This window comes from Carassius carassius, chromosome 45 (genome assembly GCF_963082965.1).
Source record: "Carassius carassius chromosome 45, fCarCar2.1, whole genome shotgun sequence".
NCBI lineage: Eukaryota > Metazoa > Chordata > Actinopteri > Cypriniformes > Cyprinidae > Carassius > Carassius carassius.
In genome coordinates, this window is record NC_081799.1 from 11,861,885 (window position 1) to 11,881,392 (window position 19,508).

Consider the following 19,508-nt stretch of genomic DNA (forward strand, 5'->3'; position numbering starts at 1 on the left):
CAGGAACTGGATGACTTGACATTATTGATGGAACCATGAATACTGCACTCTTATCAGAAAATCCTGAAGGAGAATGTCCGGCTGTCAGTTTGTGACCTCAAGCTCAAGCACACTTGTGTTATGCTGCAGGACAATGATCACAAACACACCAGCTAGTCCACCTCTGAATGGCTCAAGAAAAACATAATTAAGGTTTTGGAGTGGCCAAATCAAAGTCTGGACTTAAATCCAATTGAGCTGCTGTGGCATAATCTTAAACAGTCCATTCATGCTCAAAAACCCTCCAGTGTGGCTGAATTTAAACACTTCTGCAAAGAATAGTGGGCCAAAATTCCTCCACAGTGACGTGAAAGACTCATTGCCAGTTATCACAAATGCTTGATTGCAGCTGTTGCTGCAAAGGGTGGCACAACCAGTTATTAGATTTAAGGGCAATACATTTTCATGTAGTGCCAGGCAGTTTTGGACAGCATTTTTCCCTTAATAAATGAAATAATTACTTTAAAACTCCATTTTGTATTTACTCGGGTTGTCTTTGTGTAATATAATTTTTTTTTGATCTGAATCTTAAGTGTGGCAAATACATAAAAAAACAGGAAGTTGGAAAAAACCTTTTCATAGAGCTATATATTAAGAAGATAGATCTAATATAAGTGTTTATAACGTTTATTTTTGAATATGTAAATGTTACATTACAGATGGCGTCACTACATCCAAATTGTACGTTTCTCTGCATATCGAAATAAAAATATGTAAATGTAGAGATACTATCCACTATTATGTTAATGTTATCAGGCTGAATCTCTTGGAGACTATGTTAATGTGTAGACACGACATTACTCGGATCTAATTAATTTACACAAGCAATCCTTGAAACTTCATAGTTTGACTTCTTGAGTGTTCAGTTTCAGTGTTATTTAGCTGGACCTGCCATCTTCACGATGAAAACCTCCTTCTCTTGTTTCACTCACATTTAATTTTCAGTTTCAAAGGTGCGTCTCTGGCATGCCTTCAAAGCCCTGGCATGATAGTGTGCTGTGTGTGGAAAGCATAATTACAGTTTGAAGATTAATCCGATGATGGTTCTGAACCAAGAGGGGAGGGGGGGTGGTATTTTCAGTGAATTACAGAGACAAGCATTGCGCTTTACATCATCTGTTAACATCAGCACCCCTTGTAAAACACAACATTTATGATGACGACAGTGATTGTTTCGCTGCATGTCATCTATGGATTGAGGCTATACAGGATTTGGGTTTTGATGTCATCCAATTTATTGGAAAAACTTCTCTCTCTTTTTCTTCCTTAGTCGTCTCTTGCTTCCCATCCTCATAAAGGTTAGATGAGCATTTGTTTCTAAAGGAACAATGTAGATAATTGACAGACCTTATATGTGATTTATGAACAACAGATTATCAAGAAAGCCAATGAAGAAAAGTAAACAGACAGCGATGAGAACATGTATCTGTTTTTATAAACTACATGAATTATGGACATCCTGGTTTTAACTCACTGATGTCTTATTAATAGGCTCAGATGCAATCTACGGAATGGATAGAAATGAATGGTAGACCCACACACTTCCGATCTGCCAATGCAAAGATGTGCATATACTGAACAGGCCACTTTATCCACAAACTTTCAAAAGAATCAGAACTGGTTAATTCCCCCGTGGCTCAGTTCGAACATGAAAACCGAGAGCTGAGAGAAAGTGAGAGAACACATGAAAAGTGAGTTGGGAGTTATCCTTTCTCCCTGTGCCCTCCCCTCCTTCTCTTCCAAACAAAGGGAAGGTTATTTTTAGTGACGTTCATTTTTAATCATCTGAGTGTTTGGAGCTTGATGAGTCTTTTTATGTTGGAATGAGGAGTCAGCGGCCTCTGGGCCCATCAGCTCCCTGGAGCTACTCGACCGGACCACAGCAGAAGACCACCCAGTAGACACATTTTGTGTAGAGGTAGCATATGTTACTGGCCGATAAATGATTTGCCAATAAATTGGTAAAAAGTACATAATTATTTACAGTATTGCAACATACAACACGTTGTAATGTCCCTGTAAGTCCTAACAAGTATCATGCATCAGAGAAAAGTAGTTCAGTTTTGAAAAAAATGGGGTTTTGTCTCCTCTGCATTTTTATTTTCTTGCTCTCCATCTAGCTGTTTTTGATCACAAGGACCCATCCTTTGTCAACACCTTTGTTAGGACATATTAAATTGATCAAAAGCAAAAGTTAAGACTTCGAAAAAAACCAAATTCAAATAAAAGCTGTTCCTTTTGAATTTTCAATTCATTAAAGAATCAAAATAAATGTACATTTTTGTACAATATTGAGAAGCACAGCTGCTTTCAACTATGATATTAAGAACTGTTATTGAGCACCAGAGTTCAGCTTTTCCATCAGAGGAATAAATCACATAAAAAAATATTAAACTGTAATATTTCACAATATTATCATTTTTAATTGCATTTTTAAGCAAATGAAAGCATCAGTTTTTAGGAGTTGACCAGATTGCATTTATGCTGTGTTTTTTTATTAGCTGCTATATTTAAAAGGGTTAAAATGCAAAAAGTAAAAATCTGTCATTGTATCAGCTATAGCTGGCCACTGATTGTTTACCATTATCGCCCCCAGAAGTTCCCTAGGTTTAGGCTTTTGTTTTTGTGTTTACATATGTGTGAGTCACTTTGCATTTGTGGCATGCGGTTCTCAGTCGTGTGGTAAGTGGGTTTCAGTCCGTCAGAGTTCAGGAATGTGCAAGTTATCTCCAGCCCTTAGCTAATTAAATAACACTGATAAGAACATGAAACAACACTCTCCAAGCCCTTAAAATAATCTGGGTGCACTCAGCAGGTCTTGATGACCATAAACCACACACACACACATTTAAATGATGATATACCTTCTATCGTTTTAATTAAAGCTCAACACTGCAGTCTAGACCAACATGGAATCAGATTTCCATATGGTCACCCCTATCATTTATGAAATTATATAAATTGCCATCCGTTGCATTCTTTTTTTAAATCCTTTATTCTGTTATGCCTCAACTACTGACAAGAGTGTAGAACACTTAGTTCTGCTTTGCATGTTTACCTTGCTTAAATATGTTCACATTTGCACAATTTTCCTTCTGAATCAGTGCAGAAAATAATATAAAATTCCTCATATTCAGTTTAGATTTTACTTGGTACACATTAAACCAGACCCTAAAAGAAAACCTTTTGAATTTAATTATTTACTGCATTATTTGTATTAAAAGGGATGCTCACACATGCATACACACGTTCTTAGAAAACCAGGGAAAGAGAGGATATATCCCCAGTTTTGTGTAATTACTAAAATTGTAATAAAATAGTATCACTATATAAACTCCAAATAGAGGTCATTTTCCACATTGCTGCTGTGAGGTGAAGTGTAATCGGTGGCTCAAGTTTGTTTGAGTTTGAGCTCCATCATCCTTTTGTTGCTTTACTGTGGCATGAGGAAACTTTAATACCCGTGATTCTGCAGTGGTGAATCGATAATGAATATGAGCCTTGTGAATTCTGATCCTGCTCTGTGACATTTACATTTAAAGTGCTTAATCACTGATTTGTGAGGGTTTATGTCTAGGTTGCAGAGCTGTTTTTTTCCCCCATGTAAGAATGCTTTTTCTGCCTGTCTTAAATTTCAATGTAAATGAAGATAAGCATTGGCATTTCATGCAGCATATTTCATACATAAAAATATCAGTTTCAGATGGCGGTGTATTGAAATAAGAGTTCATGGAGCTCAAGGAAATATACATATGTAGGCATTTTTCACTTTGATTGTGTGTTTATTTCAGTGCAAAAGGAGGTCTGATTCGACTCGAATTTAAACCAAAAATTACCTTTACCATGAATAAATATGTTTGCATAATCCACCAACACCAAACCTAGAGGAACTTTAGCATTGTCAGGCCTGATAACCACTGCAAGGAACACAAAATATTAGCTTTTTCGCTGAAACCACTAACAGACAAAGACTGTCAGTTCTTTCAACAAGCAAAGCTGTTTTTTTCTGCGGAGGGAAGACAAATGCATTCAGCTCGTCTACTGGTGATCACATCACAGAGCAATTTTGACATGTTCAAAAGCCGTTGAAAAATCAGTGTAGTGTAGTAAGAAACAGATGCAGCATGTTACGTTTGCTTCCATCAGTAAATTGTATTATGCTGATTTAATTTTTGTCCTTTGTTATCCTGGGGTGGTCTTGGTAACGACCGCCGTGCTTCGTATGTCTCAGCAGGGGTCTGACAGCTCTCTGATAGAAATGTCTTCCGTTTGGACTGAAAGAAAACAGTTGGGATCTGCAGGGTGGCAGGATTTGAGGTTAATGTATCCATTTGCTTGAGCTTAAAGTAAACACAAGTAAGATGAAATGCACCTTTGTCCTTAAAGGGGCCATTTTCTACACTTTTGACAACATGTAGTGCACCAAAAAGTCATAATTTAGGATTTCATGACCATTTTCTACACTCTCTCTGACCCTTTTAACATTGACAGCCGTTTGCAGCAGCCAGAAATCATTCATTTACAATGAGAGTTCGTGTTTTGAGGCAGCACAAGCTTTTTTTAGATGCCGTGTCGAGTAAAAAGTACATCAGCTTTGTAAAATGCGTCTAGAGATCCCTAAATTTGAATGCAGGAACCCGTCCTGTGTGAACGTTTCCTTCAAGCTGGAATTTCTTATGGATATGATTCATATTTTATTAAATCGCACTGACTTGTTAAATTCACAGCCTTCGTTTATTTGTACTCGCGAGTGGTTATGTGCTCATGGTTGTCAAACTTAATACAGTGTCAGTTTCAGGTTGATCCATTTTTGCAGCTTAGTACGTCTATATCGTTCATTGAACTTTTGAATGTTTTTATTTTTGAAACTGCAAGGAAATTCTTTTTCATGATGTGTTCTGTTAAAGTGATGTAAGGTAATACACAAATAATACATTTTGCGGTGTATGTAATTTTTATTAGGGATGTACAATATATTGTTACCATGTCAGTTGGCTGAAATTAGACATTTTTTATTCATTCATTTTCAATCGATATTTAATTGTTCTTGCTCTTTTCCCTTTTTTTCACATTTATACTGCTGCTGGCATCATCTTACACTCGTTTAAAGTAACATTTCAATTTAAACAAATAATTAAATCATTATATTGTTAAATGTAATCTTTTGCAACTCTCAAAATTATCTCACAATGTTGTGATTCGCTTAAAGCATTGTGAAATGTCCTTCTTTTTTTATTTAAACATAATAGTGTAAAACTTTATTATCAGCCATTTATCAGTTACAGTCTTTTTTTGTCTTTGCATTATGCACAGACAATATCCTTGTCTGCATTTTTCGAACAACGTAATACACTTAGAAAGATAATGCATGAATTTGAAATTATGATTTTCATCTGCGTTTTTGGTCGCATTATCTTGCTGAAAGCAAACTTTGGAGAACCCGGTGTGGGCTCATGGGAAGATGTTGGGTTGGTGCGAGTGAAGTGGAGGTTTGTTGATGAGTGAAAGGGGAATAACAGAGTCTGGATTCAAAGCTTCCGACGGCCTTAGAAACTCAAGGGCAGCCCAAAGTTACTCCATCTCTGCAGTGCAAGTGTAAAGGAGCCCTGGGTTTCAAACCCACCAATGAGAAGCATCAAACCAGCACAGAAACCCGCAACGCCTCAGTATGTAATCAGGTCAACCACCTCTAACCTTTATCTAAACAGAATCACACAATCCGGTTTAACCTGGACACAATTAGATAAATATATCAGAGACAAAAGGATTAAACAAGTCTGTATAAATAACTAAACATACAGACAGTCTGATATACCCAGATCATCTTATATGGTCAAAGAGTGTGTGTGTGGTCGCCATAATTCACAGGCTCTGGTATATTGCTTCGTTTGATGCAAAGCACAATGTAAACACCGAAGGCCTAGTGTATGTTTTTCACCAAACAGTGATGAGTGAGTTTTTGTTTTGATGAATTAAAGTGTCTGATTATCAGATTACGATTTCTCCCCTCAGTCGGAGCCCAAAAGTTAGTAGCCAATGAAAAGGCAGAGATCACATTGACTTTTGTCTCGTCTGTGACAGATGGCTGATTGAGGCCTAACCTCAGTGTGTTAATACATTTACATTTATTCATTTAGCAGACACTTTTATCCAAAGCGACTTACAGATGAGGACAGTGGAAGCAATCAAAAACAACAAAAATAGCAATGATATATAAGTGTTATAACAAGTCTCAGTTAGGTTAACACAGTACATGTAGCATGGGATTTCGAATAATATAATAAATAAAAAGAAAACAGATAGAAAAAAAAGAATAGAGCAAGCTAGTGTTAATAGATATGTGTTGATCCACAGATAAGGTGCTTTTGCTCTGAATTTTTTTTTTCTGACTAGGAAGCCTTTCTGTCTGTGCAAAGGTGTCTTACACACTGTGGTGTGGTTAATTGGAGTTTTGCATGGATGTCTCAGGCTGATGGAAATGTCAAGCTTTGTACACTTAGCGTGAGAATAGAGGGGTCTGGAAATTCCTTCTATCTGCAGTAGTGTTATGTGTGAGGTAAATTTTCAGCTCCAGAACAAGACTCTGTCTCTGAATAGAGCTAAAATGTCAGTCTGCTAAATGCCAGAGCTTTCTTTCCTCAAGAGGATGAAGGTATAGGAGCTTTTAAGTGCTGTGTTTCAGCTCTGGCCTTGGTTTGACTGAGAATGTACTATAAAATACTGAATAATTGTTTGTTTTGCTCAGTTACGTTTTTATGAAAGCGTTCATATATTTGGATCTGCTCTCGTCACATACACTTTTTGTTTTTTTATTGATTACTTGGTTTTATACCAAGTTTTATTTATGTATTTATCAAAGGATTATTCCATCCAAAAATTTCAATTTAGTTTCAGATCCATATGAAAGACATTATTCTGTGGGACGCTAAAGTATACAAAATAAAATAATGAAGACCGAGGTTGCCAAGCTCCACAATAGCGAAAATGTGCCATAAAAATTCTCCATTACTTAGTAGGTTCATGAAAGTAATAGTGTTGTTCTTTTGAGTTCATTTCAAATGGATCTGTTGATTCAGGTTAACCAACCAGGGCCGCATTCCCAAAATATTCTTAAGAGAAAAATTATTTTTAACAGCTAATTTTTATTCTATATCCTAACTTAAGAATAAAATTATAAATGACATATAAAAAGACAGACTTTATTTAAGATCTTAATAAGAACTGGTCAAAAATTGCTCTTACTATTAGAACATTCTTACAAATGTATAGCCAATTCTTTACGTCTTTAAGAAGATTTTCCTGAATTCAGCCCCTGGTCTGAAAGATTAATTCAGGTATGAAAATGATCGAGGTCTCAAGTTCATTGACTCAATGATCCGGACACAGCAGTTAACGTCTTGCTGAAGGGATGAATAATGACTTTGAAATTTCATTCAGTTTCTCACACAAAGCAGTTGTATGACCTCAGAAGACTTTGAATTGAGTGCACAAGTTGCATGAATTAGTTTTATGATACTTTTTTTGTCCTTTTTGCAGCTTGATAGTCTCCATTCCTTACAAGTCAAGTAGGCTTTTATTATCATTTCAACCATATAAAGTACAATGAAACGTCACAATGTTCCTCCAGGACCAAGGTGCAATCCAGAACAACATAAATTGAAATAACAATATAGATAACATCAGATCATTACGATTTTCACAGAGGAAAGTCATACAGGTTCGCCATTGACTTGTCCCCACAATCGAAGCAATTTCGGGTTTTTCTATTGTAGGCAAAACGTTATCCCCACATATGCTCATTTTCATCACATTGGCAAGCAAAGCCACACATATGCCCTCTCACACACTCTCCTGAACCAAAGGGCATGTATGTTTACATTTCGAGTAAAAAATGTATGAACAAAAGGGCAGTTTTAGCTTCAGACAGGCCTTGCGGTTTCATATGCACGTACACGCAAGCAAATATCAAACTGTCAATCTCAGTTTCCATGGAAATGGTCGTTTCTCAAACTTCATCTCTCTTTCTCTGATTCTACAGGTTTGGAGATGAGAGGGGCTACATACTCTACCCTCAAATAGGGGATCGTTTGGACCTCGTTTGCCCTGCCATGAGTCCATCAGGGCCGAACTCTCCTCCTGAGTACGAGTATTATAAACTGTACCTGGTGTCCTCACGAGAGCAGGCCGACAGGTGTGAGGTGATGGGCGCCCCTAACCTGTTGCTCACCTGTGACAAACCCAACAGCGATATGAGGTTTACCATCAAGTTCCAGGAGTATTCGCCCAACCTATGGGGTCATGAATTCAAGAACTTACGAGACTATTACATCATAGGTGAGTTAACCAATATCGCAATATAGTGCAACATTTATTTGAGGGAGTCATTTCCGTACTTTGGGTCCACCCGTTCTAACTATGCAAAAGTTAGCAACACGTGTTCGAGGCATAATCTTCCTTGGTGCTTAAGTTGATAACACAGGTTCAAGCCCGGTCATGTTTCATAATCTTTAATTTTCACTTTCTTGTTTTTTTTTTTTTTGTGCTCCATTATAACGGTTCTTAAACTATCTGCCCACAAGCCAAATTCATCCCACATGTTGTGCTATCTTGTGCCCTCATTAAATGCTACGAATAATTTATCCACTCGTCCAACTCTCAAATCAATTTTTCAAAAAAATAAAAAAGTAAAAAAGATATTCCCACGTCTTAATTTGTTTCCTTCATTTCAAGTAAAATCATAGCCATGTTGTACTAATTTGTTCCCTCAAATTTAGTTCAATCGATTTGTTACAATGTTTTAACTAAAACAAGGGAAATTAATTGTAAATGTTGCCACAATATCACTGAAATGAGGGACAATGTACAATGTTAATAAGTGCATTGTATCGAATGGTTAATTCATGTATTTATATGTAAGTAATAAGTAGTTAAGGCCACTTAATATAAGGTGGGATCTGACTTTATACTACATAAAGCCGTCAGTTATTATGAATTTGAGACCCATGATTCATATTATTAAATATTAAAAATAGAGTTTAAAGCCCAAGAATTAAGATTGCAAATAAAGTGATCATTTCCACTATAAAAATGATTTGAATGGACAAACATTTTTAGGGAATATTTGCTAATTACCCAAGTGCAATAATACCATGTGTCAGCCGCAGGGGTTCTGCCCCGTCAAATTTACCTCATAGTTGCTCCACCAAAAGATGAATCCATCGATAAAACACCCAATATGTGTGCGTTACTGTTTGTTCCCCAGGGAAATCACTTTTAATTAACCTAAGTTGGCAGTTGTTAATTTCTACAATATGCCTGTAATGAGAAAGAGAAAGACAGAGCGTCGGGTGCTGTGCAGTTTTGCACACGCTTGTGATTATGTGGATCTTAATTGGCTGTAATGGGCCTGTGAGACTCAAGGGCATTTAAGAGCAGCTAGACACAACAGCCCGACCAATGGCAAACACACACACACATAGACACACTGTGCATTTCCCTTTCCAAATATCCAAGTATGGTGTCTGCGCTGTCATAAATCACGGATGTAAACCGTTTATGTGTTTTAATATAGGATAAAAGCACCGCTTATTAGTGTAGGTTTTTGTGGTTTCGTCATGTTGTGCGAGGCTGCGAGTGATGCTTTTAGCTGGTGCTTGTTTCCCCTGTGATCTGCACCGTTTGAAGCCGAGATCTTCTCCCTGCTGAGTGTGTATCAGAGTGTATCAAACGCTCCGAGCGCTTTTGTCAAAACTTTGATCACTGGGCGCTAACTGAGTTCCCAGGGGAGCACTTTACCCTAAAAAGCGCTCAAAAAACCCACTGCATTAGAATCCCTCTCTAAAACATCCCCTTTACCATCATATTCTCCAAAGCACATTCTCCCGTAGTCAATAATTCACAATAGTAGTGTGAGCGCTTGCCTCGTTGCATCACTGTCTGAGTTAATGGTCAAATTAAAAGTGTATTACCGTGGACTTACATGTATGGCTTTATTTGCCTGTTTTACAGCTACTCGTTGATATTTCGACTTCAGAGCTTGCATGTGTGTGTGTGTGTGTGTTTGTCACACTGTATTAGACTTGTGGTAAGGGCTGTTAATTATTGAAAAGGTCTTGTTGGTTTATTTATCAAGGTTAAACTGAAATATTAGAGATGAACCTTACTCCCACCCTAACCGGTGCATGTGTGTGTGTACAAATGTATAACCCCCCACCTCGATGTCACAGTGTGATACTCCAAATGAGTGGCACGATGCACTAAAATGAGAACACTTCCATTTTAATCAATGAAAGCACATTATCTGCAACTGAGCAACATCTTTTACATTTAGATTCAGATTTAACATTTTACATTTAGATTTTAACACTTAAAACTAAGATTTAGATTTAAAAATGTAATTAAAATGTAATTAATATTTAAAATGTAGATTATTTTAGATTTGTACTTGTATTTAAGATTTAGATTTAAGATTTAGATTACATTTATTTTTTACATTTAAGATTTAATGTAAGATTTAAGTTATTCTTAGATTTTAATTTAAGACTCAAATGTACCATTTGAATACAGATTTTTTTTATTTCTTTTAAGATTCAGGTTACATTTAGATTTATCACTTAAGGTTTTTAGTTTAGGTTTCAGATTTAAAATTTGCATTTAAATGTATGATTTAGATTTTTAAGATTTTTGTAGATTTGTTCTTGCATTTAAGATTTAGATTTAAGACTAATTTGAATCTAAGAGTTAAATTTATTATACAATTTATGAATTCAATTTATTTTTATTTTTTTAGATTAGAACTTTAATTTTAGATGCTAATAATATTTTGGTTTAAGATACATTTTTTATCATTTCACCCATTTAATTTATTTTATTTTATTTATTTATTTTTTGAATGTATAATTAAGTAACAAGGTAACACTTTATTTTAAGGTGTCCTTGTTACACATGTTACATGTACTTACTATGATAAGAACAATAAATTATGCATAATTACATGCAAGTAACCCTAAGCCAAACACTAATCGTTAACCCTTAAACATATAGTAAGCATATGCTTAATTAACATTACTCTGTACTATCATTAATAAAGTGTAACCAGTAATAATTGTAAAATTAAAAAAAATATATATATATACATTATATATATATATATATATTATATATATATATATATATATATATATATATATACAGTACAGACCAAAAGTTTGGAAACATTACTATTTTTAATGTTTTTGAAAGAAGTTTCTTCTGCTCATACATTTATTTGATCAAAAATACAGAAAAAAATTTAATATTGTGATATATTATTTTATATATATATATATATATATATATATATATATATATATATATATATATATATATATATATATATATATATATATATATATACATATAATATTTTTTTATACTGTTCAAAACAGTGTTGCTTAAATTGGTCAGTTTTTGTTATTAATACTCGGATGCCATCTCGCAACCCACAACATTTGGTGCCCCATATTAATTGCAATGTAGAAATAAGGTTCTACATACCAGTACATATTACGCATTTTAGTGGCAACATTTAGCAGACCTTGCTGCACAGTTGGAAGCCATGTCAAAATTAAAACCGTACTATTTAATTTCACACGGATGCCACTGCTCTCTGAGTTCCAAAGTTCAGTGTTTGTGGTTGTGTGTTTTTGTGTGTGTGTCTGCCATGCTGAGCCAGTGAGTTTGTCGTCTGATGGCTATGAGTAGTGACAGGTCCCTCCCAAACTAGGTCAGCAATCAGAGCCCCATGCCACACTACGGTTGGTGTGTAAACATGTGTGTGTGTGTGAACCATGTGTGTGTGTCACAGTGTAGAGTCTGTGTTTATCCCTGTAAATGTGTCCGTTTGAATTCCCAGCTCTATTTCGATTTCTACATGTGTTGGCTTGATCTGAGCGATCTGTGTGTGTGTGTGTGTGTGCTAATATTCTCCTGATAAAGATCACGCTGTAGGTCTCAGGTTAATGGGATATAGACGGTTTAACACAGTGATTCATTAACCTTCTGGCATCTGCAGCTGCACTTAAAGTCATTAAGTACACAAAAACACACATGTACATAAAAACACACAAACAAACCCAAACCATACCTTGTGTAAATGTAGAACCATTTAAAGTGAGTCTTACAAACATATGATCTTCATAAAAACCCTGCGGACACTGTGGCTGGTGTGTTTATTTCACTTAATTAGATTTTTATATTACTAAACTCTCTACACAGCTAGGTATAATGCACACAGTGGCATCAGACATAACCCATCACACACACAAACACACACACACACACACAGCAGCAGAAGCAGGGATGAATAAAGGCTCTTTTGATGGATGGACGCATGAGCAGAGGGAGGGAGATTACGGTGTGGGGGATTGTGGGAATTCTCCTCACCAGCTGTTCACTAGAGACTGGGAGAGAGCAGATGAAGGGATTGAGGGACGGATGAAGAGAATGGAGTGAGAGAAAGAGAATGGTGAAATCGGATGGTTATGAAGGTGAAGGTCTCTGAAGAGTAGAAATGGAAATGATAGTGAACATAAACACACACACTGGCTGCACTCACACAGCAGCACAATACAGATGTTAGTCTTATTTTAAACAAAGTTATCGTTCAGAAATTTGGGGTTGGTAAGATTCTTGTGTGTGTGTGTGTGTGTGTGCTCTTGTTTTTGTGACATATCAGGACACAACTCTGTATAATGACATGGGTATGACACAGGTATTACAAGGAGAGGGTGACTTATGAGGACATAACCCATGTCCCCAATTTTCAAAACCCTTTTAAACCATACAAAATAAGTTTTTTTGAGAAAGTAAAAATGCACAAAGTTTCCTGTGAGGGCTGGTGTAGGGCAATAGAATATACAGTTTTTGCAGTATAAAAACCATTACGCCTATGGGATGTCCCCAATTTTCACAAAAACAAACGTGTTTGTGTGTGTGTGTGTGTGTGTGTGTGTGTGTGTGTGTGTGTGTGTGTGTGTGTGTGTGTGTGTGTGTTTAGAAAATCTTCATGAAGGCTGCATTCGTTAAATGATATTTTCTATATTTAAATACATTTTTAAATGTAATTTAATCCTGTAAATAATCTGATATTTCAGCAGCAATTACTTCAGCTTTCAGTGTCACATGATCCTTTTGATTTACTTTTATTTTTTTTAATCTGATTTACTTTTCAAGAACCATTACTTATTAATGTTATTAATGTTGAAAACATTTGTTCTGCTTAATATTTTTGTGAAAACCATGATACATTTTTTTACTGGATTCTTATATAATAAATAGTAAGAATTTCTTAAACGGAACATTAGAAACCTCTTTAATTTTGATCAATTTAATGTATCCTTGGCAAATAAAAGTATAGATTTCTCTCAAAAATTAAACTTACTGACCCCAGACTTTTAACGGTACCTTCACTGTTAAAATGAGTGTCAACCAGATTCTGTCTCTTACATTTTCAAAAACACAGTCAATAAAATAAAATGGTATAAAAGAAATCATCTTTTATATTGACTTCAGTCACTGTGGTTACAAGTGATATTTACAGCTATCATGAGAAAATAAAAGGTAACAAGAAAGCCTGATTTTTTGGTTATTTGTTCTTACTGATCCGCTTTTGTAAAGTGTTGTGTGAACAGATCATTTTAGTATTTTGCCTGTTTTCTAAATACAGTTGTCAATCCCAAACACAGTCTGTATGAAAACAACTACTCACATACAGTGCAAAGAAAGCCTTCTCAGTGAAATATTAATTAGTCTTTTTGGCTTGTTTTTAAGTACAAATATCAAGCAATTTAGAGAAAATAATAAATGAAAACAAGACAAATTCACTTAAGAAGCAACACTGCATAAGTTATTAAGAAAATGCTCTGGCAGATGTTTTTTAACTTGTTTATACTTATGCTATGTTCCACACAGCTTGAAACTGAATTTTTCCACCTCCTACTTAAAAATAATGACTGGAACAACACTCGAGGAGCATCATTTCCCAACTGCAGTACGTTGTCTGAAAACAAGATGTTTCTAATACATGTTATTCTTTCAGGCATATTGTTGGTCTAAACACAAGGTGAGATTTAATGACTTTTGACCTTATCAGGACAGCTCATTTGGGCTCTCTTGGGTTTGGTTTAGACTGAGATTCACAGGGCCTTGTGTGTGTTGTCAGGTTCTATTTCCACATCCCATCCATTCCATCCCTCCCAGACCATTGACACACTTCTGAGAGGTGCTATTAGTCAACCTATTAAGATAATTACCTCAGAGGAAGCGAGACAGAGAAAGAGACAGCCCTCCTCTGACATACAGCGCCTTTGTATTTGTATTCATGGATCCAATCCATTTGAATTTCCTCTTTATTGACCAGGAAATGAGATGGACAATGACTGAGAGGAGCCAGTGCTCTAAAAATCTCCATAAATGTAGTAGATACAATTTATGCACTATATTCCAAATCTGAAGCCATGGAAGGTTTTAGAAGACTTGCCATAAAGTTGCTATTTTAAATACATTCTCATCTTGACTGAATTACAGATGGATATCCTAATAGCCATTGTTCATTCTGTTATCAAGAAGTACAAGCTATATCACACCAGCCAGCCAGCAGAAACCTTGTTCTTCAGAACTTTATAGCGAAAGGCCAACAGTTGCTTTGAAGAAGCCACAGAGTTCAATAAGCAAGAATAAAATATAAAGTCAATCATATCAAGAGCTCTGGCCTACATGGGGTGGTGGTACAAAAGAAGCCATTACTCAGAAAGAACCATGTTGGGAGAGAGAAAAAAAAATGTACTGCAGACCTAGGAAAGATATTGTGGTCAGATGAGACCAAGGTAAAGCTTTTGAACAGAATTCAAAGGTGCAGAGCTCACGCTGCCCACACCTTAAAACACCATTCCTGCAGTGAAGTTTGCTTGTGTAGCATCATGCTGTGGGCCATTGTTGACCAGCAGGGACTTGGCATCTTGTTAAAATGGAGTGAAGACTGCATTGTGCCAAAATACAGGGAAACACTGCAGGTGAACCTGAGCCAGTGCTGAAAAACTCAAGCTTTGAGATCAGTGCCTCGATGCAATCTCAGGGAATGTGAACATCTCCATTGTTTCTTTTTAAGAATATTTGTAGTATACAACAACGTGACACTAAAATAACTAGATTTGCATTTCCAGAAGAAAAAAATAACATTGCTCACAAGGCATAAATTTAATTCCACATCAGAGGTGCTTTAGCACTACAAGATTCAGCACACACATGTATTCCAGTTTCAGATGGCTAAATGTGAGAAAGAATCCCAGTTCCAATTCATTATGCAAATACTGCATGAACTAGGTTGGCGAGTCATCATGTATCTGATATAAAAGCATTTCCTTAGTGATTTACATCTCACAGTATGATATTTTGTCACACAATTGCCAAATTTTATCTCCTAACTGACACTTTATTTCTTGTAATTAAACTTCATATCTTACATTGTGAATTTATGTTCAAAATAATTGACAACGAGCTGTTGAATTATTAGAAAAATAATGCACACCCATGGTGGTGATGCGGCCACAATGTGATGTTATTTTCTAATAGCTCAATAGACCAGAGTCAATTATTCTGCTTATACTATGGTAACCACACCTCAAATATTGTTCAGATGTTGCATTTCAGGACATTTGTCAAGTTTTTGTCCTTAAAATGCTTTTGTGAGTTGGATTCGTTTCTTATGCATCTCACCCAACATGTCCTAATATCAATACGTCATTTTAGACCTAGCAATAGAGGCATACGCAGTTAATAATGAAGTTATTAGAGACGGTCCTCTCAACAGGGTTTGGTAACAGCGTCTCTACTTATAGCTAAAGTGTAAATTAATCTGTTACAAGAGCAGTGGTATATTACCTCGTTTATTAACTTAACTTTGTGGCTAAAACATGAATTTTTTTTGGGATTTTTGACCTGTTCTTTGCTCGATCACTGTCTTTGTGGGTTTTGGTTCTTTTGCTATTTGTTGTAGGCTGTAAGTACCTTCGTAAGTAAATCATTTGGTGAACTGATATGGACATGTAATACGGTCAAGCAAGTGTGGAACTACTTTAGTGTGTTTCTCTGAAAATAATTGCAAACCTTAAAACCTTTGTCAGCCAATCAGATTCAAGCATTCAACAACGTGTCAGCATCATTATCATGTGATCCTTCAGAAATCATTCTAATATGCGTATTTTTGCTGCTCAAGAAAATGTTCTGTATATTATGAATTTTGAAAACAGTTGTGTTCTTTGTGGAAAACGTCATACTTTTTTATTCTTCAGGATACTTTGATGAGTGAAAGTTCAAAAGAACAGCATTTATTTAAAGTAGAAGCAATGTAAAACTCTTTACTGTCACTTTAGATTGTTAATGCAGCCTTGCTGAATAAAGGTATTCTTTTTTTTTTTCTGACCACAAAGTTTTGAACAATGTATTTGAAAGTTTCTAAAGACCAAAAATAGAAGACGCACTCAAAGCTGATATTATCTACAAAGAAAAGTTTGAATGCGGTTCGAATGTAAAGCAGATTTAAGCTGAATTAATCACAGACATTTCTGGGCAAGAACTGTAATTAATTCAGAGCTGAAGTGCTTAATATACATCCGATAAGTATATAGACACACGCACATCTTTCTAAAGACAGCAGAGTACAGAAACTGTCACAGTTTGTTTTATCATGCATATGGAAAAGTTTCAAGGTTTGTTTTTGAAATGTCTCATATTACACTTTTTATTTGAGTCAAATGCAGTGGAATGCCTAAAAAACTGAATAAATTATCCGCTTTTTTTTTCCAATGAGATTACAGGTTTTCCTCCGGTTTATGATGTTTAAAATAATTTTCACACAGCCAGATTTAGTAGAAATATCAACCTTGAAAAAAGATTTTTGCCAATAGGGATGATGCTTTCATTAATTATAAATACGCTTTCAGAACCATGTTTGCTGTCGGATGGCAATGAATAAGGACTGCTGCTGTCTAAAATATGCATATTTCATGATGTTAATGTATAGCACTTTAGTCCGCATCAAGCTGTGGGCAGATCCGTGGAGATCTGCGATGTCTACTGCGGTACCTCATCAGCGCAGAGTTCATAGAGTTTCTCTCTCTCTCCTTCTCCCATCTCCGTCCTTTATAACTGTTCTGCGCGCCCTCACCTCCACGCTGCTGGCTGCGGGCTGACTCAGATGTCAGAGCGCGTTATTTCAGCAGGCTGATTCTCAATAATGTGTCTTTATCTGGGCTCTTTGTGGTACAGGGTTTTGGTGGTGGGGCCGCACTGGGATTTGGATGAGGGAGGAGGAATCGCGGAGCAATAATGGGTTGAGTTTGTTAATGCCTCTCCACACCTCTTCAAACATGCATCATATACTCACCTCCAACATGGGGACAGATTTCACACTGCTGAATATGCAGTTTGAGTTCGCTCGCTGTGTGGGTTTTGTCTGAAAGTGTGAGGGTATGTGTGTATAAACGCGGCATTGATGTTAGACAGGTAGTGTGTGCAGGTTCTGCTGTTGATTGACAGGTGTGCTTGCGCTTTAAAAGCTGTTTAAAAGTGCGACAGTAGATCTGTTTTCTGCCTTCCTCTTGTCGTCCTCGTCTCTGCAGCTCCTCCAAACATTATTGACATGAACATGACCTAGAAAAACCTTTACCATCTCATTCTTGTTTCACTCAGATTGTTCCTTCGAGTCATTCCCGCTCTCGCTTTACTTCTCTGTAGCTTGGAGAAACATGTCAAGAGCATATCCATGTCTTGTCTGGCCTTCCAAAAAAAAAGAAAGAAAGAAATGAGAAATTGCAATTATCATAATTTTTTTGTAAATTAAATTTTACATTTTTTAAAAAGCCTTATTAAAATAATACGTTTCTGAGAACAAGTATCTTTAGTTATTCATTTATTTCTTATTGTTATTATTATTAAAAAAAAATTAAGATAATGTCACAATCCTTAATAATACAAATAGTATATAGTTAATATTAATATAGAAGTGTAAAAATAAACTGCTTATTTTCAGTATTAATAATATTAAATATTTTTTATTATTTGTATTATTTAAATATACATATTATTAATATTATCAGAAAATAATATTAACATAACAAATGTGTATGTTTTATCACTTCCTGTGTTATTTAAAGCAGAACAATCCTTCTATACAAAAATTAGAATAAAACATCTGAATGCATTTTGGTGATGAGAATTTTCACCAAATCTTAATAGTCCTTATTTCTTTTATTATTAGGGTGAAATATGATTTGGACATTCTTCACTTACCTGTCTGTCGTTTCCCTTATATTAAACTCTCTTAAATTAGACTGTAGCCTCTCACCTTTCTCATCCACTGTTCTTCACTCCAACATGATGTTCTATCTTTTACTCATCTCATCTCGATCCCTCTCTCTCTCTCTCTCTCTCTCTCTCTCTCTCTTTATTATCTGTGCCCGTTTAGATCATTAATTCTTAATGTTGCCTCATGAAAATATCCATTAAAAGCAGTCCTGAATGTACAAAATGCATGGATTCACTTGAATTTTTGACTACTTCCTGTAATTATTTAACCAAATTTACAGAACCTCTGCCACCGAAGTGTCTCTCGTATAAGCTGCAGGGAGCAGCAGGCCTGGACAGCACAGTTAACTAGGAGGGAGTTATGTCTTCTTTCATTAGTTGTGGCTGGATTTATTACTCTGGCTGTGAGTTTATGACCTTGTTAAAGAAGTAGTTTGGTATTTTGTTGTTGTGATAGTAGAAGAGTCTAAGTTGTGTCCCTGTCGCCGTTCAGTTCTGTGCACCGCAGGGGTCGCAGCTTTGTGCGCTGTCTGGACATTTCTGCACTGAGCTACTGGACGGGTCAGTCATTAAAAAAACAGAACCCACTGTGTGTGTGTGTGTGGGGGGGGGGAGAGGATGTCAGACAGGATTAGCTGTTAATACCTGTCAATTGCTCACCAAAGATGACATTTAAGATTACAGCTGTGGGATTTTAGCCCTGTTTCCATAGGGACTGGACTGTCACTCACGGTGTGTGTCAGGCAGTCTCATGCTGCCTTCAAGACAAGCCGGAATGACGGACGTCGCCACGATGTTGTTATTACCACTGGAGATACTTGGGATTTTCTTTGAGGCTTGACTTATAGGCGTTAATTAAAGAATCACAGCGGAAGAAAATTGGTATTGGTCTTAATTAATCACCCCATGAAATTGCTAGACAAGTGCATTTTGTTTGTTTATCTGTTTTTCTTTTTGACGTTTCCTATTCAAACAGGAAGTTGGGAAGGGACATATTAAAGGGCTTTTTTTTTTTATAAATAGTCAATATGTTTTGTGGAATTGTGGAAAAGCAAAAAACAAAACAACAACAATAACAAAAATTAATTTAATTAATTTAATTAAAATGATATTGTCTGAATCGTTGT

At 35.9% G+C, this 19,508-nt stretch overlaps 1 protein-coding gene across 1 annotated transcript in view; it reads left to right on the forward strand.

The window, feature by feature from the left end:
• Nucleotides 1–19,508, forward strand: part of efnb3a (ephrin-B3a) — a 39,164-nt gene that overhangs the window by 7,565 nt on the left and 12,091 nt on the right. The window contains exon 2 of the mRNA XM_059538780.1: nt 8,078–8,373. Within this exon, the coding sequence (XP_059394763.1) occupies nt 8,078–8,373 (296 nt within the window). The remainder of the gene's footprint in view (nt 1–8,077; nt 8,374–19,508) is intronic.